Consider the following 24,895-nt stretch of genomic DNA (forward strand, 5'->3'; position numbering starts at 1 on the left):
TTTTTAGAAATACATACACCTTGCAAATGCCCACATTTAATCACAGCCCACATTTAATCACAGCCCATCACTCGAAAATCCCACTCCCACTCCCGCTCCCGCAGTATATCGAATATGTGCAGCCAACCTTGAAAGTCTTCCCATCCTGCGTAGCCTTAATTCCATCGATACAAAAAACCGTCAAAGATAAAAAACACCTGCTGCATAGTATGCACACCAACCCCTGCGCTCTCAGGGTAAGGGTTACACGCGCGCCCCAACAGGCCAGCTTTCGATGGAGATGTCAAGCTCCCACAGCACGTACCGTACCCACCCACCTGCAAGCTTTCCCAGCACAGAACCCCCAAACACAAACCACCGACAAACAATGGACCAACTACAGAACGTGATCGATGGCTTCATCGTGAGTGCCCCCCCAATTCCGCTCCTATAATTAAGCGCTAGCTAACGAGTGTGTGCGCCCGCGCAGGACTTTGAGGTAAACTACATACTGAGCGATCACAGGCTGCTGGCTACCTAGCTACAGCTGGGGGAATAACGAGTTAATGTTTTGCGCGCGCATAGGGACAACGACTAGCTGAGCAGCTCACAACCGTGCTACTGGGCCTTGCCGGGGTATGTCCTCGTCTCTTCTTTTGCTGGTTAAGTAGGTGTTGGGGTTGGGTGTCGCTAATGTGTGGACAGATCGTGGCGTTCCTGGTAGGCTTCGTCATGAAGGATCTCTCGTACACGGTGTGGATCGGGCTGGGCGGGACCGCGCTGACGGTGCTGGCCGTGGTGCCGCCGTGGCCGATGTATAATCGGAATGGGCTCAAGTGGTTGCCTGTCGAAGGCGGGCAGGGGAAGAAGACGCAGTGATGGTGGAGAGTGGGGGATGTAGGGGGCTTTTTTTCTTTGTTGTTATGGGGAGAGATGGGCTGATTGTTGGTTGCGGTTTGGATAGTTGATGGTCTTTTTTTCTTTCCTTCGAATTCGCGATTGGGTCTTGTTATGGATTGGCAGGATTTCGGTAATAAAATTTGGTACCTATGGGCTATATATGAGTTGAGGCTTGTAGGAGTCGGATTGAGTGAATCAAAAAAAAAAAAAAAAAAAAAAAAAAAAACGTGGATAATTCGAAGATTGTGCTTTGCTTGTGTGGATGGAATATTTGAGTATTTGGGGGTTTAAATCTCACTTCGACCCTCGGAGTAAACTAGATGTGTAGCATGAACCAGAACTACCTCCAGTAGACAACATGTAGATTTCAAGCGCAAGATCAACCCCAATATCAATTCCTCTTTCCTTTATGCCTTATCTTCAAAGAAACCTCCATCACAAGAACCTCTCACCACCGCCCCCCATTCCCATAAACCCTAATCTAAGTACTGTTGATTGTGGTCAGTCATTGCGGTGGTGGATGTTGTTAATGCATTTTTTAAACACCCCATTATGTAGTTTAGACTTTGTTCCAAACTATCTGTACTTTTGTATTAGAGGTAATTTGGCCTCTAGTTAGCTAGATTGTAATTATAAAGAGCTTTCGCTCTCTCTAGCTCTAGACTTCGTTTCTTCTCATCAGTTGCTACAATACATTCCCTACATTCTCGGTTCTTGATCACTTTGCTTCGCAAAGATCCTCTCTGAAAACAAATATGTCCCTCTCTATTATCCATATTATCAACACAAAGTAAACCCCAAGTGCCCATCCTCAAACCAAACTCTACTTGAACCGCCTGCATGCGGCTCTGCGGCATTCTCCGCCCACACGATCTCGCGAATCGTCGCAGCACACAACCCCTCGTCATACCGATTCCCTGGGTCCCCACCACCATTCTCCCCTCACCTCCCGCCACCATCTCTTTTGAAAAAAGTTACTCCCACACACATACACACATATAGAGAAATTTAAATCTCCCCCCAAATCGCCCTCATATAGAAAATTAGAGAGAATGGTCGCCGAAGCACCCTCGATCCATGTCAAGGACTTGACCTACAACTTCCCGGACGGCAGTGCGGGGCTGAAGGATATCAATGTCGACCTCCCGCCGGGGTCGCGCACGCTGCTGATTGGCGGTACGTATCAATTTTTCTGTTGGGTATTTTAGCGCGCGGGGGGGAGAGAGAGAAAGAGACATACTAACGTACATGATCACCGCCTAGCGAACGGGGCTGGAAAAACGACTCTCCTGCGACTTGCTTCTGGTGAGTTTACTCTGCATACTCTGCAGCTGCTTCTGGGTTCGATTGCAAATTTGCACGCAGGTAGAGTACTGACAGACGGCGGCGCAGGCAAGAAACTCACCACCAACGGAACACTCCTGATCGGCGGTGTGGACCCGTTCAAAATGGGTCTTGAGGGCGTGACCTATCTTGGGCTTGGTATCATTACCCCTCTCCTCTCCTCCTCTCCCGTATCCCCTATCCCCTATCCTCCATATATATATCCTCTATCTATCTGTGTGAAAATTACATAACCGGCTCACTCCGCGGAACCCCTCCCCCCGCCCAACAGAATGGGTCCTCAACCCCATCGTCCGGAACGACATCTACGTGCACGAGCTGCTCGCCAGTGTCGGCGGGAACGCATACCCCACGCGCCGCGACGAGCTCATCCGCATCCTCGATATTGACGTCGACTGGCGCATGCACCAAGTCTCAGACGGTACCTTCCCCCCCTCTCCCCTCCCTCTCCCTCCCCCTCATGCCATCCACTAACACCCCCACCCGCACGTAGGCGAGCGCCGCCGCGTGCAACTAACCATGGGGCTCCTCCGCCCGTGGTCCATCCTTCTCCTCGACGAAGTGACCGTGGACCTGGACGTGCTCGCACGCAGCCGGTTCCTCTCGTTCCTGGCGCAAGAGACCATGACGCGCGCGTGCACGATCGTGTATGCGACGCACATCATGGACGGGCTCGCCGGGTGGCCGACGCACCTGGTGCGCATGACGCTGGGGACCATCCGCAAGTTTGGGCCCGTCGAGGCGTTTGATCTGCCGCCGCTCCCGACGGGGCGCGAGGTGGGCGGGCTGTTGAGGAATTCGGCGCTGCTGGAGTTGGTGTTGGGGTGGTTGAGGGAGGATCTGGAGGAGAGAGGGCCTAGAGGGAGGAAGTCGGAGTTGAAGTCGTATGAGGGGGTGCAGGAGATGGGGTCGTGGTAGTGCTGGGAGGGGGAGGGGAGAGGAGGGGGATGGAAGGTAGGTGTGTAGGGTGTGATAATCTCGAGCTTTTGTGCGCCTGGCTTAACCCAGGGTCGAGGTAAGAGTGCGTGTGAGTTTCCTCTTTTTGTTTTTGTTTTGGCGGCCTTTTCCTTTTTTGTTCTTTGTTTTCGGTGTTCGTGCACAGTAGGTATAGCTAGGGGGGTTTTTGGTCCGAGAAACAGAGGTACGTATTGCTACTATGATGATACTACCCCCCTAGTACTACTATTAGATAGGATGCAGCAGACAGGCAGGTAGACAGGCAGACAGACAGGCGTAACGGTGATTCAACAGCACCTTTTTTACCCATTTTCCCCACGTAGTTAGTTATAGGGAATGAGGTTAGGTTTTCCAGTTCTGGTATTTTGGTCATCTATGAGCAGTATCTACATGTATGCATATGAGGGCAATAATGAATATAGGTGATAGCCCATGATCGTGATTGTGCAGCGCAGATCCGTAACACCAAGCAAGCAGCAACCAGAGTGAGTGACACCCCATGACCGCCACACCAAATCTCACCTCAACCTCACCGCAACCAACCTCACCTCATCTCAACCAGTGCAATGCAAGACCCCCGCGGTACCCCCCCCCCCCCTTCCTCCATCCCCCAATCACCCCCATACTAACACACACCCAGAAATCGCACTACAAGCACAACACGACCACCACTCACACAACAACGCGATCCACGTCGCCTTCGCGCGCCTCTACGCGTGCGCCGTGCCCACGCCGCGCGTCGCCGCATACTACGACAGCCGCCTGCCGGCCGTGCAGGCGTGGGCTGCGGCCAGGATCGCGCGGGAGAATGAGCCGGGGCGGGGCGGGGAACGGGGCGGTGATGGTGGGGGTGGGGATTGGGATGGGGGAGAGGATGATGGTGGAGGGGAGGATGGTGGTGGGGATAATGGTGATGGAGAGCAGGCGCAGGTGACGAAAGAGGCGGGGGTGGAGGAGAAAGAAAAGACAAAGGAGAAGACGAAGGAGAAGGGGAATGAGAATAAGAAAGAAAGGACAAAAGCGGGCGCAAAAGAGAAGGAGAAGGAGAAAGCGAACACGAACACGAAGACTGTCCTCGGGAAGCGTAAAGCCCCCGCCGCCACTGCACCCCCGCCGCGGCGGCAACCAGCACAACCGCCACCCGCCCAACGCGCTCAAAACAGCGCCGCACAGAAGTCGAGCGCCCCCTCATCAGCAACGGCCACTCCACCTCTCTCCCTTCCATCCCCCCCTCTACTACTACCACCTCCACCACCACCGCCGCTGCCGCCGCCCCCGCGCCTCTGCGCGTAATCACAATATCCTCCTCACCTCCCCCGCCGCTGCCGCCACCACCTTCTCCTCCCCCGCGAGAACACAAAAAGCGTCACCCCCCCGCAAACACCAAGTCCAAGCGCACGCCCAAGACCGCCCCCACCTCCACCTCCACCTCCACTGCCCCCAACCCCCCCGCCACAACCGCCACAACAATCACCGCCGCCGCCGCCGCAGCAACAGCAGCAGCAGCAGCACAAGAAGAAGACTACGAGATCCCCCCATACGTGGCAGGCCAGACGGAGGTTATCGTGAACCGGTATCCGCTGCCGCGACGGCGGCACGGGTGTGTAGGTATAGGCGCGGGGAGGGCACGACTAGATATTGCGCGGCTGGGGATGATGTGCATGAAGGCTGCGGGGCAGAAGTGTGCTGTTGCTGTGAGGGCCGGGACGGAGAATGGTGTTGTGGGGGGTGGGGAGGCGTTGGTGTTTTTGAGCAGGAACCAGCGGAGGGTTAAGAGGCGGTTGGGAATGGGGGCGGGGGGGAGGAAGTAGGTGGGTGGGTTTAGATTGGAGGACGGGTAGGAAGTATGTGGGGACGGGTAGTAGTGTTTGATATGCGCTTTGGAGTTTGGGGTTTTCGGTTTTGGGATTGCTGGTATTTTAGAAAGGGTAGGGCCGTAATTATACTTGGCCTGGTGACATAATGCATAAGCCTGGAGGAGAAGCATTCATCCGGAGATAATACCATCATTCAGGGAGCGGTTTACCGGGAGGAACACCAGACAGCAGAGCATTGCATCTGTAATCTTTAGAGGACACAAGCTTATAGACATTGGGCAAAGTTCTAGATACCGAGGAACAGTGTCGAGCAAAGCTCCAAAGGAATCCAAAACTGCACTGCGCACCCGACTTCACACTAGATGGAACAATAATTCATAGCTTGAATAATAATATATTTAACCCGATAATCATGTTATCCGCATAGAGCAGTCCCCCCATTCAATATCAAGACCTAAAAAAAAAATACAACACGCCAGTTAACATAACAGGCAGACAACATCCCTTCACCCACCACAATCCCATGACTTGAAACCCTTGGTACATGAACCAACTTTTACACGAATTGAGTAAAGCCATTAAAAAAATGCAAGAATCCTCCTTTGAACTCCAATGATATTGGATTGTCCCACTTCACACATCAACCGTAAACCTTGGAGGCTCTTTTCAAAAGAATTGTGTCCCTTTAGAACGGGATACTGGCAATTAAGGTGTTGGTGTCTTTCGTAATCTCTTTCCGTTAAACGGCTCCTCGACTTCCTCGGAAACCTTCTTGCGTTTATCAATCTGGTAAGTCGTCTCCTTAGCAAAGTATAAGGGGGGCGACTGTAAAGCCATCCTACATTTGAATAAACCAGTCTCCTTCCAACCAAGATTGATAGGCGGTGCGTTTCTGCAGGACATGCATGTGACCTGTTGAAGATTGACACTGATAAAGAACCGGTTACACATCAGACAAATCAATACTGTACTTAAATCGCGAAGTCTTAGCCATTCAGGGTGTCTATTTGGTAGAAATATGTGCTGTTCCTCATACTCCACAGGAATCCCCATACAACGGTAACGCTTGATTTCTCTTTCCTTGGATAGACCTAAATTGGAGAAGAGCCGCGAAAGAAATCTCACCAATTTCTGATCGGGACAACAGAGTGATAAAGGCGCAAATCCTCTCTCAGTATTAAATTTTTCACCTACTATCCTATGGACGAAGAAATCAAAAAGTTGCCATGCTATCAAGTCCAGCGGGAACTGAAAGCATTCTCTTTCTCTTTCTAGATAAGATTTCGTCGTGTGATCTTCGTCGATGACCATGTCGATAAAGTATCTGAGGCTAGTCCCTGGTACATATATGAAAATGCCAAAGCCATAGGCTGGACACTTTGTAAGCATAAAGTGCCATTCGTTTGGAACTGCAGTCATATTGCGAACTCTGTAGGTAGTAGAAACCCGGGGCGGGGCGGGAAAAGTCGTTTCTGTCGCGTAACGAAAGTCCAGGACCAAAACACAATCCTCCTTCTTGTGGCCAATATTCTTCCCCTTTCCTGGTAGTCGGGTGGGGCGCCTTAGATACTGTCTAACAGTAGTAGGGTCGAGCTCTGAAAATGGAGCATCCTGGGCTTCAATCACTACGGAAGACTCTAGTTCGACAGTAATTGTTGAGGGAGTCGGAAGATTTTTATATTCCCTCACAAGCCGCTGAAACCCACTGCTAAAGGACACCATTAGCAATTTAACCCCCCAACTAGAGAAGTAAACTAACGTAAATTGTTGCAGTTTTTTATCCTGTAGGTCGCTGCCTGTAATGCCAACCGTGATAGCCATACCAGTTCCATGGTCATTGGTTTTGGGGGATGAGTGGTAGGGTACAGACGCCATAATCGACACGCTCTTGCCTAGGAGATAGACGTCGTAGGAGGAGGATGAGGAGGATGAAGATGATAGTGTGGCTATTTAGTATAACTCGACGAAAGTACAACAGGATAAGCTGTATAGAGGCCAACACAACAATCAAAAGCGGCATCCGAAAGGATGGTTGACGATATTACAATAAGATGAGGTAAAGGATGTTTGGTCGGGGTTTGAAAAGAGAGAGGTATAATATATACAGTTTGGGAGACTACACTTCGCTGCTAATCTTCCATTAGGTGGCTCTAAAACTAACATATTTATCTGTCACTTTGGATGATATATACGTGACACTTGACTGCCCTTTGCAACTCAGCTTGACACGTATGGGAGCATTACAGTTGAATCATGATATATCACTCGATGAGTTCAGAGCGACGCTGCGTCGTAATCGAGCACGGACACACGCTACAGAAGGCTCAAAGATTGACGGCTGTTTATGGCTGCTCGCTGTTACAGCGTGTAATAAGCTTAGATCACTTTTAATCCCTCGGACTGCGCCCAGAGATTAATAGTGACCTTTGCTCACAAAGCAAAGAAAGGGACAGAGGAATAGAGCCTAAAGGCTGCAATTGGCTTCTATTTACTCCCCGGGGAGGGATAGACAAAGGATGGGGAGATCACTCTCAATCCCTCGGACTACGCCCAGAGACTGGTAGTGATCCCCACCCCCTCCGTGAGGAGGGTGCAGAAATAGGGACGGAGAGAAGCAGCCAGCAGACCTAACGTAACTCAGGCCCCTCCTGGCTCTGGGACAGAGCCCAAGAACCAAGAGAGGCCAAAGAAGAGTCCCAACGTAACTCAGGCCCCTCCTAGCTCCCAAGCAAAAGCCCAGGAACCAGGAGAAGCCGAAGCATGGTCCTAACGTAACTTAGGCCCCTTCCGGTCCCTGGGATAACCCTAGGGGCCAGAAGAGGCCAAAAGAAACGCCTCCCTCTCAGGGCCAGCGCAAGTCAAGCTTTCCCCGACCCCTAGGCAACACTGCCAATCGGGGCGAGGGGGAGCCGGGGACTTACGCCGGCCCACAAGGGGGCCACACAAGCCGAAGTCCCCCGACCCTTGCTGAGTGGGCGCCGGGGGAGGAACGGCCTGCACTGGCCCACAAGGCGAGCCAGACTCTGGGGTGGTGGGGGTCGGGGTCGGGGTCGGGGCCGGGGTCGGGGTCGGGGTGTGGGAGGAGGGGCATGGCAGGGCGGGGCGGGGCGGGGCGGGGCAGGAGGGGCAGGAGGAGGGGCAGTGGTGGAAAGACGGGGCGGGGGGGCGGGAGGCACACACCCCAGGCCGTTGCACCCCCTCCTGCCACTGCTTCTGGTCCTCTCACGACGGAGGACCAGGGCAAAGAGGGGGGAGGGAGCCAGAGCACAGCCATGCTGCTTGACTCTTAGTGGCCAACACAAGGACCACTGAAGAGCTGCCTGCTCCCTGAGTGAAAGAGTTTTGGTGGGGGGGAAGAGCGATCTTATATACCACGGAGTTATGGTGCCAAGCCCCAATTTTGGCCGACCGTAATGGTGGTTAACGGTAATCTTGGCTGGTCTGAATTTTGCTACAGTAGGGTTAAACCCGGTGGTCCTCGGGCACCCTGGTGAGTATTTAGCCATAGGTAGTGTTTGTGTATGTAGCCATGTAGCCAGCCAGGTACGGCCCTGGGTGTGTCGGTTTATCCCATAAACCCCAATCTACGTTCTCTTTAGATACAACTGGACTCCTGTCATTGAATACAGAAGTACATGTAACTATTTCTATAGGTTCTACTTAAAGGGTATCACCAGTGCTGTAAACGAAGCTGGATACCTCGAGACAGTTTCCTAAGCCTCAAAATCACTCCTAAGATTTCGTCGAGTGATATTTGATGATGCTGGTCATTCCGGAATAAGAGTCTGCTGCCCCAACCTCCACCTCTTCTCCTGTGTATCTTCCGTGCCTGAATAACCAATAATATTGATTCCACAAAGATTTTAAGCTATATTTGGTTTTTAGTTGTGAAGTTTCGAGGTTTTCGATCCCCCCAGTGGAATGACCATGAGACGAGAGAAGGATTACAGACAAAGCACTCAACTAAGTAGCAGAACATGTAGATATTACTTTACACATTTAAAAAAAGCCGCACACCTGGATATCCGCACAACCACAAAGCCCACGCCCCACGCCTCACGCCCCCACTAATACTCCGTCCTCAGCATCTTCTTCAACACCGCAATCTTCTTCTCCGCCTCCGCCACCTTCGCCTGCGCAACCGCCACCCTCTCCAACAAACACTCCACCCTCCCCTTCGGCTGCTTCTGCAGCGTCGCCAACACCTCCAACTCCTTCTCCGCCTTCTCCATGACCGTCTCCTCCGCCTTCACGATGGCCTTTAAGCTCACCAGATCCATCTTCGCCGTCAGCACCCTATCCTCCAGCAGCCGCTGAAACGCCGCCTGATACACCGGTCTTCCCGGCTTCACCGAGTACGGCCTACCATTATTAACCACAATCTGTATCATCTCCGCCTGCTCCAAGTTCTGCACCGGCTCCTCATCCAAGCGGAACAGATCATGGATCACCACCTGATTAAACGGGATCTCGCCCTGCTCCGCCAGCGCCTTGACCAAGTACCACGCCTGCTCCGGCGCCCACGTGCGCTTCTTCCTGTACCCGGCCTCCTCGAGGAAATACAGCTTCAAGATCTCCGCAGCCGAGGTCTCAATGATCTCCTGCACGGCCTTCTTGGGAGACTCGCCGGTCTTGATGCGGCGGGCGAGGGACTCGAGGTCGGTGAGGCGGCCGCCGAGGGCCTGGATTGAGCTCTCGAGCTCGGCGAGGGCCTTCTCGTTGCCGGCACCGGAGAGCTCGTCGTTGATGTGTTTTAGGACGAAGCGTTTTGCAGACTCGGGGGCGGCGTCGCCGAGGAGGATGGAGCGGAAGACGCGGTCGGGGAGCGACTTTGAGAGCGATTTGGCGAAGGTGGTGTCGTTGGTGAGGAAGATTACGTGGGCTACGTTTGCGGAGACGAGGAGGGCGGCCCTGTGGGGTGTTTGTGGTATGTCTTTAGTTTTTTATATTCATCACTGAGTTTTTTTGCTATGAGCAGAGTAGGGGGGGGGGGGTGTGGGTGTTTTTACCAGCCGGCTAGTCTCTCGTAGATGATGCTGTTCCCCTCCATGTGCAGGAAGTTGTCAATGACCACCACCGGCCGCTTCTCCGGGTGAGTGCTGAGATACTCATCATCACTCAGGCCCATATCCTTCTCCGACTCGCCCTTATCCTTCAGCGCAATCCTTTTCAGCGCCGTCCCCGTGTTCAGCAGGATCTTATTAAACTGCATTTCCAGCGTCTGGCTGAAGCCCGTGGAGCTCCCCAGCGTCCCCTGTGCCGCAAGGTCAAGGAGACTACTGATCGTGTTCAGCCACGAGAACACCGGGCGATATCCCACCTGTGCAGCGGCCGCCGCAATAGTAGCGCTGTCGCCATGCGCCTCGTTAATGGGCTCACAGTCAATCACAAGCACGTTTTTCCGGCCCTTGAGGACCGTGTCGACGACCAGATCCCTCTTCCCCGATCCGCGGGGGCCCTGGACTACGATGAATGTCTCGACCGTCTCGCGCAGCCAGGCCTGCAGCTGGTTCACGGACTCTATGCGCTCATCCCATACGGCCCACAAGTCATTCATCGTCTCCTGCTTCCGCCCGATCGGCAGCTGTCCCACCGTATACTTCTTCATCATGACCCAATACGAGGACTCCGTAAAGTTCAACGCCCTCGTAATCTTGGCCTCAATAAACCACGTCCTCACTGGATCAAATATCGCGACCGTGACCGCCGCCAATATCGCCGCCACAATCGGTAACACAATCCTCGGATGCGAGAACAGCCAGTCGCGGATCCAGTGCGCCTTCATGGTACGCTCATACAGGATGCGCAGCGTGAGCGGCACCTCCTTCCCCGTCGCCGTCTGCGTCCCCGCCGCCACAAACCCATGCAGACAGTTGCGTGCCGCCGTGGCCGAGCGGATGGTCGAGTACTGTACCGTGGCGTAGTGCGGCAGGTCCTTCGACGCCGGCGGCTGCGGGACTATATCCACGATCTTTCCGTATCGTCTAAAGAGGACATAGAGCTGCTCCTGCGAGAGGGCGCCGTCGCCGCCCGTGAACTCCACTTTGATCTTGGTGGTGGGGAAGATGCGCAGGTCCTCGAGCCACGGCTTGCCCTGGACGGCATAGGCCTTGACGCGCGCGAACGGCGAGTACCACGGCTTGATGGCGTTGTCCTTGAGGTGCTGTGAGACGGCGGCTTCGACGGCGGCCGGGGAGGTGGAGGTGTATTTGACGAAGGCGCCGCCGTCCTTGATGCGCGGGATGATGGCGGTGATCTTGAAGTTGTTCGGCGAGTCGGGGGAGGTGAGGGAGGGGGGATGTAGGTGTTGCGGATGCGCGACTCGAAGGAGACTTTGTCGAGGCGGGTGATGAGGTAGCGGATGTCGAAGACGGCGGTCTTGAGCGGGAAGATGTCTGTACGTACGCTGCTAGTTAATATAACATAGCCCACCCATTGAGAGCACATATAATGCAGCAGCAGGTAGTAATTAATCAATGCAACTAACTATCGAAAAACAGCAGCCCTTCACCCGGCGCCAGGTCAATATACCCCGTCTTATTATACCCCACCGTACTCGTCTCCCTCACCCACGTCCTTGCCGGCGTACACCCCCTAAACTGCGTCCTCACTGCCCTAGAACCGGCCAATCCTTTTAGAACACCGTACTGCTTCGGACTCCCAGCTGCAGTGCCGCGGGGCCTCTCGGTGTGGAGTGCCCGCGAGAGGATCGGGCTGCATCTTGTGCTGCTGCTGGCGGCGACGGACTGCCGTAGGTGTGGCGAGAGTCGCCGGTACATTGTTGGTGATGGCGGAGGTCAATGATTTGTTGTGCCCTTCAAAGTGAGTGCCCGGGACGAGTGCTGGCTTGTGGTGGGTTGGCTTGACGATGATGACGTCGGCGGGGATGTGGTGCCAAGAGTTGGTGGGTTGGCGTGCATGGGGAACAAGCTTGGGCACGGTAAGAAGAGCTTTATTGAGAGCAGTCCGTAGTGAAGTGTATGCGATTGGTATGTACTCTATGTAATAGTTTGTAGACTACTGCAAGTAGAGATTCGAGTAGGAAGCCTGGCACAATCTTGTCGAGCTCAAGGGTCCACTTCAGGTCTGGCAATCAAGTGCTGTAGCTGTGTACACTGTAGACACTGTACCCTCACAGGTCTTTCCTTACCAAGGTCAATCCAGAGCAAAAAAGTCTATTCTATCGTTAAAGTATCTGGAATATACTCTAGTGCATAGATGCGGGATTTTTCAATATGAGCACTCCTAATAATATCCCGAGGGTAATGATAGAAATGCCCTATTTCCAACCTGGCCCTCCAGATCCATCCATGGCTAGCTAGTTGATCATTGGCACTCTACACCCAACCACTTCGATACTCACGCTACATAAGCACTCGCCGATACCTACACATTCATGTTGACAGTAGCTTAATTTCCAACTCCAACACTAACACTTTACCACCCCCTCCACCCCGCCAAAGCAGAGAGAAAAAAACCCCGCGCATAAACTTCATGTCCTAGCCCATTCATTCCATTCATTCCATTCCATTCCATTCCATTCCACTCCATTTTCCATACACACACATCCTCACAAACCGAAAAGAAAGAGAAAAAAGCCCATACAAAACACACCCAACAAAAAAACACACCAAAGAGAAAAGAAGAAAGAAGAAAAAAAAGTCCATGGATGCTAATGCCTGTCTGTTGTTACAACGACCCTACACGACAAAAAAAAAATTGGCTCTGGTCATTACCCTTCCCCTTCCCCCTCTCCACCCCTCCACCCCCTCCCGCCTTGCCTCGCGCCCCTTGCCACTTGCTCCCGCTCCCGGGACATGACCTAATCTGACCAGCCCTCTCCCTACAAGGACAGGTTATAAGTGTAGTCCTCCTCGATATTCTGCGACAGCCACAGCGAGACGCAACTACCCACCCACTCTCAGTCAGTAACCAAACCAGGCCCACAGCACAGCACAGCACAGCGTCGGGCCCAGAGTCTCCTACCTCAGCATAATGAGCGAGTTCGCAATCACATTCGCAACGCCAAAGTAGAGTGTCGGCCACGGGTACTCAGGGACGATATAACCCAATATCAGGAAGCACTACACCACACACACCGCTCCCATCAGCAACCACATACTACCACCCCCAGAATCGAGAGAAGAGGAAGAAGGCACATACCACCGACCCCGCGAGCCCGCCCGCCAGCATCGCAAAGCCCATAAACAGCACCAGCTTCGCTTTCCACGCCACGTCGCCGCCGCTGTACGAGAAGCTGTCTGCCATGAGGCGCGACTTCTCAATCGAGTTGATTCTATCCGTCCGGCGCACACATTAGCCCCTCTTTCCCCTCTCTCTCTCTATGTCTCTCTCCCAACTACCCAACAACCATGAGGGGGCCGGGGGGGAGCAACATACATAAGCATTCCCAACACGCTACAAATCAGCGGGATCCACTCCGGGAACTTTATGTGCACGTCGCCTGGGTTGGCAACCTTGCTATAGGCGGCCGCATCCACAAAGAACCAGAACCCGAGCGAGAACTACTTCTGTTAGCCTAGAAGCCTTCCACCTAGAAGGGTGAGGGGGGTGGGGACTGACAAGAGCTCCGGAGGTGTAGACGCCGGCGGAGCGGCATGTGGCGGATGAGGGGAGCTTGACGGGGATGCGGAAGGGGTGCGACATTGCTGGTGGTTGGTAGTGGGTAGTCGGTGTAGATGTGGTGGTTGGTGGTGGTGGTGGGTTGAGGGCGGGCGGGTTGGTAGGTATGAGGTTGTAGTTAGTCGTAATCGTGAGCTGAGTGAGTAAGGCTGGATGGGTGGTGATGGGCGCCGCGTTGTGTGGGTGGTGGATGCGACGGGGGTGCATAATGGTATTGTATTGTATAGAGAGCCCTAACCCTGCTTGGCTCATGGGCTCTCACTCGGGGCTTGGGTTTGAGTGGAGCGGGCCCTGGTTTGTCAAGCCGGGCAGAGCGACAAATATTGTAGACCCATCAATGTCTAATATGGTAGTGAATGTGACGCTTGTACCATCCCAAATACCAAAGGACTCCTGTTCATATCGTCCCGAGGCGCTAGTGGGGCGGTGTTTCGAGCACAAGTGCTTGAAATAAGGTTAGCGAGCAAAGAACAACGTGTTATTGGTTGTTTGAAACGTCACTGTTAGCCAGTCTTAAATCATGATCAACCAACCGTCATCCTCCGAGTCTGTTCAACATTCTCCTATCATACGATAGACTCCTTGATCTTTGCAGCTTCCCCTTAATGCTTCTATATTCAATACTATATATCGGTGGCTTCGACGCGTCTTTCTACTATTTATTTAAACCATGGATTGGAAATGCTGTCATTCGGGCCTGTTTCCATCAACTGCGGTGGGAAGACAGGCTGGAAAGAGCAGCACGGACCATTCTCGTCACAACCGAGTCCGCTTGATAAACGATATATCGCTGATATTATCTACTGGTACTTAATTATGTGAAAATTCGGACCCAGTGAGCTGGTCGGCTCGAGGAGATCCCGAGGCCGCAGCCGCCGTTATTCACGATTGGTCACTCGACTATCCTACACTGCCACAACTCACTGTTTCACTTGCATCGGGAAAAGCCCGTGTCTACCAACGAAGAGTGAGTGCCCACTTTGGGGCACTGGGGTCAATGACGCTATAAATACATGGTTTCGCGGCAAAAGCCTTCCGCAACCCTTGCAAATCCGCCGCCACGTCGCAAGCATGGATGATGGATAAAACTTTGAGGTCCATTGCGGCAGGAGCATACGGTTGAAAGATTGGGGGTTTGGATATATACTACTACTCTGGAGGATTACTGTGTTCGTCCTCGGTAATCCCAAGATCTCTTTATGGTCAGATTTTTCTCCGATATGCTTAATCTATCCTGGGAAACTTAGAATACATGTATATATACATGTACATATGGAGCTTCAGAATGCTGTTAAAACAAGCTTTTCCTTGGCCCTTGGCTGCGTCTCTGGATATCTTGGTCGCTCATGGTTTGGTGTTCCCTCCATGCATAACCCTTGACCCTGCAACGGGCATGAAATCGTGGGAATATAATCGCTCAGCATCGTGAGCAACCACTGAGACAGAGCTTCAGAGGGAGACGATGGCCTCAAAAGGACATCCGGCACCACCACAACCCCTATCCCCGCTTAGATTTTATCCACTGATAGTGCTTTTGGTGTAACCAAGTCATTTCCTTCCCTCGCCTCTGCTGCTAGTGTGCTGCTGTGCTGCTGTGCTTCTCCTACTTCTGTGATTGTTGTTGTACACACATGAGACGTCGGTCCCGAGGGTCATGCCAGAGCCGGTTATTGGTCTTTGTTACACCACTCTATAGTGTCCCACAGATTTAAGAGGTGCCTCTGCTGCTGCTGCTGCTGCTCTTGCTGACCGTTGGAAATTATTTAATTTCGACCATCAATCTTGGTAAACCGTTGTCCTATATCTCTGTACGACACTGCTCAGTTTCAGGATGCATCTTCTCGCCGTCTCTAGAAAGTCACTGCTTGTACTCAGTGGCGTTGTTGTACTGGGAATCATTGACGTCTGCCACGCCGCAGACGTAACAAAGATCTCCTCAACCGGCTGCGTCGATAAAGCCGGCTTCGAGAAATGTCTCGCCGACGCCGTTGATGCAGAAGCAGCTTGCATCAAGACCACCTCTGGCGATGCCAGTCTTATCGTGGGCTGTGGATACGGGAACCAGATCAACCAGATGAACTGCTACATGTCGAGCTGCTGGAACAAGGTATGTATACCTTCGATCCATCCCTATAATAACTACACGTAGTTATCAAGTATCTATCATAATTAACGCAATGCCTCTCTGCAGATTTACTCCTGTGAATACTCCGCCCTAGCAGCCCAATACACCACCGACCGCGACCTCATGACCCCAGAACCAATCCCCTTCTGGCCCGCCCCCGCAAACGCCCCCGGCGCCTGCTCCTGCAACATCGGCGAGGCCGTCGTCAACTCCACGCAGGTCTACCTCGAAAGTATCGGCTGCATTTCCACCTACCAGAACGTCCCGGACCTCTTTGGCTGCACCTGCTGCTCCTTCGACGGTGCTCTTTCCGCGTACGCATTCCACCCCCCCCCCTCCCCCTAGTTCTACCTAAAGTACATCTTAACTAACACACACGAAAAGCCTATACGCAATCTGCCCCAACAACAATCCCGACTACCTCGGCTATGCCGACTACTACAAAGCCATCAAAGACTACGAGAGCCAGCTCAACCTCGGCACCTGCGCCGAAGCCATCAGCGGCTCCAACTGCGTCTCAAAATGGGGTATCGACCCCCCCGCCGGCGGAAAGTTCCTCGACCCCGACTCTTTGTCAAAATCGTTTGGCAACGACGCGCTGTCGACCGTCAGTGGGACACTTACAGCGCCGCCGGGCGGGCCCACTATCACTTGGTCAATCCTCGGTGTCGAGTGGACGGTCACAGCCGCGAGTGCTGTGGCCGGCAGCGGCGGGAGTGATACGGCGGCGGCGCAGACGACGGTGGTCACGACGACGAATAGCATGGGGGAGACGGTGGTGAGTACGGGGACGGTGGCGGCGGCGACGGGGTCGGGGTCGGGGTCGCCGAATTCGGCGGTGGGAAGGGCGGTGGGGAATGGATGGGTTGGTGCTATGGTGGCTATAGGATGGGTGATGTGGGTGTTTTGAGAGCTCGAGGGATGCTCGCTTTTGTCCAATATACTCTGGTAACGTTTTATGTATGTAGTTAGGATAGTTCAAAATCTAATTTTTCAACAAGAATAGCTCCTTTCTTACAGATTATCGTTAAGGCGACCTGTTACGAGGCTAATGTTAAAATACAAACCGTTCGCCTGCAGCGTGGAAGTCGAGTGATAATCTATGAAATAGCCACTCTATTTATCTCTACAACCCCACTCCCGATACTCCCCGTGTAACTCTGATCCCCAAACAAAAAGTGGGCGACACTATGTTTACACGGAACTTGATGAAATAAAACATGAGGTAATCCAGGGTAAGAAGGCCATACCCACACCCTAGGACATACATAGAAAGCAGCTAGAACCGTCCACACACCCCAACGTGAATCGATATCCCAGCCCTAGAATATTACTACCGTGGTGCTGTGTGAGTGATTTTATATAGCGGATGTATATTACTTAGATGTGCTAAACTGCGTTGATTAAGTTGCCAGTGTTGTGTTGTATTATTACTGTGTGGGTGCATCATGAATTATCACTCGTATTTGTCTCCGCCTCTAGACGGGTCGTAGCTTAAACCCTGCGTTGGACCAACACTCGCCTTTCTGTAAACCAGATATACCAACAAGTCAGTAACCGGCCTGGTAGCCCCGGGGAAAGAATACTATAGCGAAGTGAGGGGACGCCGGGCTGCGGGGATGGGAAATAGGGCTCGTGGAGGGGGTCGAGGAGCTTCCGTTCCCCCCACCATTATATTGAACCTCGTAGTTCCTGTGGAGAAGGAATCATTTCCCAGCTGGCTGCTCAATAAACCATCTGACAAGCCTGCCTACACCCAGCTTCAGAGTGTTAGGCACTCTATATAGAATGGGGTACTGTTGTGATTACCATCGAGAACACTGGCAGTCTAGACATCATCGAGGTTCATAACAATATTGACAATAACGGAGCTAGCTGGACAAGAGACGGGCGGTACCATTACCATCGCCATCGCCAAAGTTCTTGCACGCCGAGTCTCGGTGTGAAGACGAAATCACGACCATTACCATTACCATTACCACCATCCCCCTCTCGCCGCGCCGATAAATACACATACAGCCTAGGTATCAGCAAACACGCCTGCTCAAAGCACCACCATTCGCCATCCATCATTCACCACTCATCACTCGCCAGCCAACACCCCCCCGCCGCCGCCAAGAACGCAAAAGCTTAACCTCACCTCCAGTCCCCCGGCCAGCCCCCAATCACCCTCATCCCCCTCATCCTCACATGCTCACCGCCCGCCTGCCCTGGGTATCTCGCGCAAAAACACAAAAACAAAACAAAAACAAAAAGGCATAGCATATATTATTCCATTTACTTCTTATCACCCATGCACATGAAAAAAGACCTAAACCACCTTTCACCCCCCCCCCCCACCCCATAGCTACTATAAAAAAAATAAGAATATAAAAAAAATGATACAAAAAGTTATAATTGTTTATGATGACGCCCGAACGGAAACAAAAAACACCGACAACCATCTTTTTTTTTGTGCCCCTTCCCCTTCCCCCTTCCCCTTCCCATCTTTGCCCCTTCTCCTCTATCCCAGTTCTACCCCCCAAAACCCACAACGCACAATACCTCCTATTGTATGTATGTCTATTCTTTTATCATATTTATGATCTAGAGGCATCCCTCATGCTCTGCGAGCTTGCGCTCGTGATTGGGTTGCTGACTGGCAAGACACCGGCCTTGGCCTGGGTCTGCTTGACCTTTGCGAGCGCATAGACGATTCCACTCAAGAAACCGATACCAATGGCCTATAAAATTTCATTAGTCCCAGCACAATTAAAGCCATACCAAGGGGAAGAATGGACATACAGTAACACCGGCGAAAGTAACCGGGGCATCAAAGAATACCAGCCCAGACAAAGCAATGGGGAGCTTGTTGAGCGCTCCAACCATGGAGTAAGTGGTCGACGAGGTAACACGGACACACCACGCAGAGGTGTACGAGATGAACACCGACGAGAGACCGGAGAAGATCATGGCGAGGATGAGGCTGTTGCGGCGGTCCTCGGGGAAGTTTGCGCTGATGTTGGTGTATGACCAGTCCTCAAGGAAGAGGGAGCAGACAAGAAGGACAGGGATGGAGAGAAGGTTGTTGTAGAACATAGCTATGGAAGGTTAGTTTGGTTATGGATTCCTGCATTTGCGATGTGGGAGATGACATACTATCGAAGTCCTTGAAGTTGGTGAGCTTTATCCTCTTGCGCATTCCGAGCACGTAACTGGCAGAGGACAGGCAGTTGACGAGAACCCAGATGTATCCAGCGTTCAAAGTGCTCAACTGCTCCGCGGCCTGGGCACTACCACCGTATGAGCCCAACGCAGCGCTGATATCGGCCCACGCAGCGACGATACTGGACACAACCATGAGCCCGAAAGAGAACAGAGCCATTCCGCTGACGGAACCGCCGAACCACAAGACCTCACCATATGCGATCAAGATGATGGTAAGGTTCTTGAAGATGGTGTACACGGGAATGCTGAGGAACTGGAGAGCCTTCGAGGAGGTGTAGATCATAGTGATAAGGAGAAGAGAGATAGGGAACCATTTGCGAGCCTCGTCGGCATTGAAGTCGCGGTATGTGATTATCTTTGCGGATTTACAGAATTGGATCGCGACTACACACACTACGTTCTGTAGAGAGGATACTTGTTAACATCTTGATACTTTGATATTGCTGTACGCAGATACGGGGGGGAGGGGGTATAACTACTAACCTGGATGCATAGCAGGAAGAAGTTCAGATTAAAATCGACTCCTCCGAGGACATATTTGTTCGTCACGGTCATAAGAATACTCGCCGCGCAATACGCCAAGATGGGGACCAGAGGGTTTGAGGGAGCCGCTGGGGCCGTGTGGTTGGCCGCGTTTGGTCGTGTTGGGATAAAGGGTTTATCGGAATCATCCCCCATATCGACGCGGAAAGAATCTTGTTTCTCCTTTTCAGCCATTGTTGTGGTAGTGCTGGTGTATCGTTAAGCTGATGGGTCGAGGAGAGTGTTAGAGCACAGGTGAACGAAGGACTGTGTTCAGAGGGGAAGGAAGGAATGAATGCCTTTTGGGGTCGTTGGTGAGAAAGGTTGTAGTAGGATAGGGCGATAGGATAGCTAGATATGTATGTAGGGGGGTTGTTGGCAGTTTTTAGGGTAGGGCTCAAGTTGCTGGGGGGGGGGGGGGGGAGAGAAGCGGTGGTAGGTTGGAATAGGAGGTCAGAATAAGCCAACCAAGATAGGAGAAAACAACTGGGTTGTATGGAGGTTTAACTGGGTTATCTACGCTAGGTGTGTAGATACTCTTTTACCTAGAAGGGCCAGATGAAAATAGCAGAACAACGAAGATCAGGGAGAAGGGAAAAAGAATATTCCCTCTTTCAAACTCGGACGGAGATTTGTTACTGCCGTTACACTGTTACAAACATACAGGGGAGGGGTGGATACGACTCGGAGGAGGGAAAGCTGACGCGGAGGGAAATTTCGTGCTGGCAGCCCACCATCCGAGACCGCAAAACGGAAAGGGATAGATAAAGGGGGGGCGCTGTGGCGTGCATATCCAATCGGCAGGGGTCGACAATCTGTGGCTTGACAGGCACCTACAGATAGCCGTCTGTGGCTGCTGCCTCAAGCTGGTGTGGCTGTTACATCACAATTGTGCCCCACGCTGCAACAGAGCCTCACCCCGCCAATGTAAGCAAGCACCTGCTAAGAAGCATCTCTCCCCTCCCACACAGACCATGGCGCACGTCGACACGGAATTTATAGCAATCGGGGCCAACCGAAACCCCACAGCCGCAGACTGGTCCCCGTCCGGCCTGCTCGCATTCGGTGCAGGACGTTGCATTGCGCTCTGGAACCCTTTGGTAAGCAAAGCAAGCACCGCGCGTCCTGTCCTGATATATTACAAGCTCGATGATCAATGCACTCACTCACATATTCAACCCCCTCCCCCTAAAACACACCGAAATACCTGAACCCCTAACGAGAAACTGAACTGCAGGACCTATCCCACCGCGGTGTCCACGCAACTCTCAAAGGCCATGCAGACCGCGTAAACGTCGTCCGTTTCCTCTCATCCCAGCCACAAGATGCCGATATCCTCCTCACGGGATCTGTTGATAAGACTGTCCGTGTGTGGACGCCTACCCCGGACGGTTTCAAATGTGCATGGGCCAGTACCGACGTTCACAAGGGTTCCATAAACGCCATTGCGACATGCGCCGCCAACCCCAACATCTTTGCTTCTGCTGACGCCTCAGGAACTATTGCCGTCTTTTCGATCTCCATCTCAGGAGATGGGGCACAAGTAATACGTTTACAGTCTTTTAGTACAGCGCCAAAATTCTACCCCTTAACCTTGGCTCTGTCAACGCTTCCCTCGTCGCCCACAGCTCTACTCCTCGCTGTTGCTGGGTCTGCATCATCAATATCGCTCTACATAGCACCTTCTGCCTCGGAGAAGTTTACACCACAAGCTACTCTCTCAGGTCATGAGAACTGGATCCGTTCTCTCACCTTCACTCCAGAGTCGCCCAACGGCGAAGGAGACCTTATTCTTGCCTCTGCATCGCAGGATAAATATATCCGACTCTGGAGAGTTCATGCTGGTGAGGCACTCCCACCGGCCACGGCAAACGACGAGACAAAAACGTATGGACTCTCAAACAGACTTTCAAACAAAGCGCACAAACTGCGAACCGATGGCGGAGGTGTGTGGAGTGTGACGTTTGAGGCCTTGCTCATGGGGCACGAGGATTGGATTTACACCACCTCTTGGAGGCCAGCTGGTAATGGCCTGCAGCTTCTAAGTGCTTCTGCGGACTCATCGCTGTCAATATGGACACCGGAGCCTGAGAGTGGGATCTGGTTGACGACGAGTCGGCTCGGAGAGATCAGTGACACAAAGGGTGCTAGTACGGCAACGGGCAGTGTTGGAGGCCTATGGACAGGGCTATGGTCACCTTCAGGAAATACCGTTGCCGCGTTTGGAAAGACTGGTAGTTGGCGACTGTGGCACCATGATGAGAGCTCCGGCCGATGGCTCCAGGGTGTCGGTATCAGTGGGCATGTTAAGGAAGCAATGGGTGTATCGTGGGGTAAAGGTGGTGGGTACTTACTAAGCACTGGGTTAGACCAGACCACAAGGCTATTCTCGAAATGGGCTCGTGACAATCAGACAAGTTGGCATGAGTTCGCAAGGCCCCAGATCCACGGATACGATATCAACGCTATTATAGATTTGGGCAAGGGTAGGTTTATTAGTGGAGCTGAGGAGAAGTTATTGCGGGTCTTTGATGAGCCAAAGGGAGTTGCTGGAATGTTGGAGAGGATGTGCGGGTTGAAGGAGGAGTCCTTGGTGGGTTCCGTTCCTCTAAGTCTTATATTGATCGAGTGATATTGTGTGACGCCGAGTGATAATACGTGATTGGTAATGTTTCACCCGTACTAACGCCCTTGAAGGACTCAATGCCCGACGCGGCGAACGTCCCCGTTCTTGGTCTTTCCAACAAGGCCATCGAAGATGACGCTCCCCCAACAGACCTTGCAACTACTGATCCAGATGCCCTCCCCGCCTCTGTTCCCGAAGAATCTGGGGCAGCTCCATCGTCTAGTCTCCTGGACCGTCTCAATCATCCACCGCTTGAGGACCATCTCTGCCGTCACACTCTCTGGCCTGAACACGAGAAACTCTATGGCCACGGTTACGAGATCTCCGCTGTCGCTGCTTCTGATGACGGAACTGTTGTGGCAACAGCCTGCAAGGCTAGCACAGGTGAACACGCCGTAATCCGCCTTTACGAAACAGCACAATGGCGAGAGGTGAAGCCATCATTGGCAGCGCATGTCCTCACTGTCACGTCACTTGCATTCGCTCCCGGTGGACGTAAACTATTGAGTGTAGGCAGAGACCGCACATGGGCTGTATTTGAAAACACCGGTGGCAGCGGATTTGACGGCGACTGGAAGCTAGTCGAAAGAAAAGAAAAGGGGCACGCAAGGATGATACTGGATGGTAAATGGGCACCTGTGGAGGATATATTTGCCACTGGCGGACGTGATAAGATTGTGCGTGTTTGGTGCCGCCGTGAGGGAGGATGGGAGTGCACCGCTACCCTTAAATTTGAGGTTCCTATTACTGCAGTTGATTTCTATGGCACCGTGGTGGGCGGTAAATGTGTTCTAGCTGTAGGTCTAGAAGACGGAGGGTTGGAGGTCTATAAAGTTGGCGCCGGAGGAGAGTGCACAGAAGCAGACAAAGTGCTATTCGACCAGAGGTTAGTTTATTTTAAGCACTCATGAGAATGCGAATGGGACTGACAGTTGAGTTAGGGTTACTCCGGATAAGGCGGTGACACAAATCACATGGTGTCCCAGTGAGGTTGATAATGGGAAGTTGCAGATGGCCGTGACGAGCGAAGATGGGAGTGTTAGGATTTACGGACTTGCATTAGTGATATGAGTGTGATTGATTGTTAGGCTCCCGGCGTAATAAAAATGTACCCAAATTCGCATTAAAAAAATATATCTTTGTAGTAGCTGAGATACATAGAAGCTCACTTACTCTATTGTATAGCATGGTGCATGCATGGGTTTAAAGTGAATTTGGGGAGATTTTCTCTTGCTCCAAGCTCCGCGCATGAGCAAACGGGGGTTTATCGCTTGCTTCAGATTTTCCACTAATGAGGAGACGTAGATACCGGGGTTCTCGTTCCAACCGGCACTACTGTAAAGTCAAGATTTCTCAGGGGAGAACACGTTTTTATGATGGCTGGATGCGGGCAGGCAGACAGTTATAAACTGCCACATGTCAGATTATTCATAAAGATTCGAGAAAAGAGCGATCTTTGTTCGTTGAGGTTGTATATCGCGTAGCCAACGTTTTTTGCACTTACCTCAGCAACCAGTTGTAAAAATCCATTCATATACTCCGACATTGTATAATTGATAACTACCGACATGCATGATCCATACGTATGGAAACCAAATAGAGGCCACTTCAATGTTTCCTATATAATATATGTCCGTTGTCCATATTCTGAGCTCCCGAAGTACCAAAGCGTAAAGTCATAAACTCAGCGACAAAATTGAATCTACATTAGTATAGATCGACACAGCTAATTAGATTGGCTTAAGTATCACTGCGTACGCTACGCCCAATAAAGACTCGCAGTAACAATTGTTCATTGTATATTACCCACTTTAACTGGATACATATAACCTGGCCTGTCATCTTCCAGCCCCCGGCAATATATTCCCTGGAAAAAATCCCTGCTTGCTTGAGAGGGAGCACGGGGCAGCGCAGGGTAGAAGTGCAGATGCATACATATAGATCTGGGCTGTCTGGTTTAATGTAGAATTGACCGGTATCTTCAGGTCATGTGGTTGGCGATTACATCTCAATCGAAAAGTTACATTCCTCATGACAAACCACTCGCTACCGACTGCCTTGCAGACAAAATATCGAGACTCAGCACTACTATAACCGTTACAGGTGGGGTAGTGATAATAAAATTCGGTGATAGAAATCCAGAGAAGGGAGAAAAAAGAAAGCCGGTCCCTGGACACACTAAAGGTTCTCGGAAGTTGAAACTTCACAGTAAAGTACATCTTCCATAAATTTGCTTTTTTTTTTTATTCCTACCAAAGTTAACGGAGGCTCTCCCGGGAAAATTCCGTCACCTCTCACCAGTTCACTAGGGAGCTTTCTGTCAACTTTGTGAACCGGCCTTAACGAATGGCCCACAAAACTACCTGAAGCGAGTTCTGTAACCCCCCGCCCAAGGTGCCTTGGACAAGAGTTTCAAGCAGCGTTGCCTTGTGGGCCACGCGCATTTTTCCAAAGAAGTTTGACATTAGTCTTGTAAGGATCGAGTGTATATATGGATCACACCAAATACATCTCACATGCTCGACATGACCACATCCTTAGGTACATGTATGTATTAAATCTTTGATAAGTAGATATCCAGCCGAGTGATTTTCTATGCATACAAGGATTCCGAGAAGGTCGATGCAACCAGCAAACCCCTGAAATAGATTAACCCACGGCTCTTCCATCAACCACTCTAGAATAATGCAGTCGATAGACCCATGGCAATGGGTAAACTCAGGAGTTATAACTACATATACAGTAGGTACGGATTGGACTTGAGATGTTACCCGT

The 24,895-nt window shown here is 51.9% G+C and overlaps 9 protein-coding genes across 9 annotated transcripts; 5 read left to right on the forward strand and 4 right to left on the reverse strand.

Annotated features, from left to right (window-relative positions):
• Window positions 1-367: 367 nt before the first annotated feature.
• LAJ45_06009 (uncharacterized protein) lies at window positions 368-858 on the forward strand (the record flags this gene model as incomplete). Its single annotated transcript, XM_046115577.1, has 4 exons — window positions 368-403; window positions 470-478; window positions 565-615; window positions 685-858. 4 exons carry the CDS (start codon window positions 368-370, stop codon window positions 856-858), a joined length of 270 nt encoding a protein of 89 aa, XP_045971161.1.
• A 1,073-nt stretch (window positions 859-1,931) lies between these two features.
• LAJ45_06010 (uncharacterized protein) lies at window positions 1,932-3,141 on the forward strand (the record flags this gene model as incomplete). Its single annotated transcript, XM_046115578.1, has 5 exons — window positions 1,932-2,055; window positions 2,143-2,184; window positions 2,272-2,361; window positions 2,495-2,644; window positions 2,717-3,141. The coding sequence occupies 5 exons, from the start codon at window positions 1,932-1,934 to the stop codon at window positions 3,139-3,141; spliced, it is 831 nt and encodes a 276-aa protein (XP_045971162.1).
• A 605-nt stretch (window positions 3,142-3,746) lies between these two features.
• Window positions 3,747-4,473, forward strand: LAJ45_06011 (uncharacterized protein; the record flags this gene model as incomplete). The annotated part of the gene is made up of 2 exons (XM_046115579.1): window positions 3,747-3,762; window positions 3,821-4,473. The coding sequence occupies 2 exons, from the start codon at window positions 3,747-3,749 to the stop codon at window positions 4,471-4,473; spliced, it is 669 nt and encodes a 222-aa protein (XP_045971163.1).
• Window positions 4,474-7,914: 3,441 nt separating this feature from the next.
• LAJ45_06012 (uncharacterized protein) lies at window positions 7,915-8,271 on the reverse strand (the record flags this gene model as incomplete). The annotated part of the gene is made up of 1 exon (XM_046115580.1): window positions 7,915-8,271. The coding sequence occupies one exon, from the start codon at window positions 8,269-8,271 to the stop codon at window positions 7,915-7,917; it is 357 nt and encodes a 118-aa protein (XP_045971164.1).
• A 793-nt stretch (window positions 8,272-9,064) lies between these two features.
• On the reverse strand, window positions 9,065-11,776 carry LAJ45_06013 (uncharacterized protein; the record flags this gene model as incomplete). Its single annotated transcript, XM_046115581.1, has 4 exons — window positions 9,065-9,908; window positions 10,007-11,253; window positions 11,331-11,392; window positions 11,485-11,776. 4 exons carry the CDS (start codon window positions 11,774-11,776, stop codon window positions 9,065-9,067), a joined length of 2,445 nt encoding a protein of 814 aa, XP_045971165.1.
• Window positions 11,777-12,840: 1,064 nt separating this feature from the next.
• On the reverse strand, window positions 12,841-13,847 carry LAJ45_06014 (uncharacterized protein; the record flags this gene model as incomplete). Its single annotated transcript, XM_046115582.1, has 5 exons — window positions 12,841-12,904; window positions 12,984-13,081; window positions 13,161-13,293; window positions 13,398-13,522; window positions 13,581-13,847. 5 exons carry the CDS (start codon window positions 13,845-13,847, stop codon window positions 12,841-12,843), a joined length of 687 nt encoding a protein of 228 aa, XP_045971166.1.
• A 1,624-nt stretch (window positions 13,848-15,471) lies between these two features.
• On the forward strand, window positions 15,472-16,675 carry LAJ45_06015 (uncharacterized protein; the record flags this gene model as incomplete). Its single annotated transcript, XM_046115583.1, has 3 exons — window positions 15,472-15,747; window positions 15,832-16,079; window positions 16,150-16,675. 3 exons carry the CDS (start codon window positions 15,472-15,474, stop codon window positions 16,673-16,675), a joined length of 1,050 nt encoding a protein of 349 aa, XP_045971167.1.
• Window positions 16,676-18,344: 1,669 nt separating this feature from the next.
• On the reverse strand, window positions 18,345-19,689 carry LAJ45_06016 (uncharacterized protein; the record flags this gene model as incomplete). Its single annotated transcript, XM_046115584.1, has 4 exons — window positions 18,345-18,488; window positions 18,550-18,845; window positions 18,904-19,372; window positions 19,456-19,689. 4 exons carry the CDS (start codon window positions 19,687-19,689, stop codon window positions 18,345-18,347), a joined length of 1,143 nt encoding a protein of 380 aa, XP_045971168.1.
• Window positions 19,690-20,468: 779 nt separating this feature from the next.
• Window positions 20,469-23,191, forward strand: LAJ45_06017 (uncharacterized protein; the record flags this gene model as incomplete). The annotated part of the gene is made up of 4 exons (XM_046115585.1): window positions 20,469-20,594; window positions 20,732-22,087; window positions 22,192-23,006; window positions 23,062-23,191. The coding sequence occupies 4 exons, from the start codon at window positions 20,469-20,471 to the stop codon at window positions 23,189-23,191; spliced, it is 2,427 nt and encodes an 808-aa protein (XP_045971169.1).
• Window positions 23,192-24,895: the final 1,704 nt, after the last annotated feature.

The sequence above is a fragment of the Morchella importuna genome, assembly GCF_003444635.1.
Source record: "Morchella importuna strain M04M26 chromosome Unknown Morimp01GS017, whole genome shotgun sequence".
Classification (NCBI taxonomy): Eukaryota; Fungi; Ascomycota; class Pezizomycetes; order Pezizales; family Morchellaceae; genus Morchella; species Morchella importuna.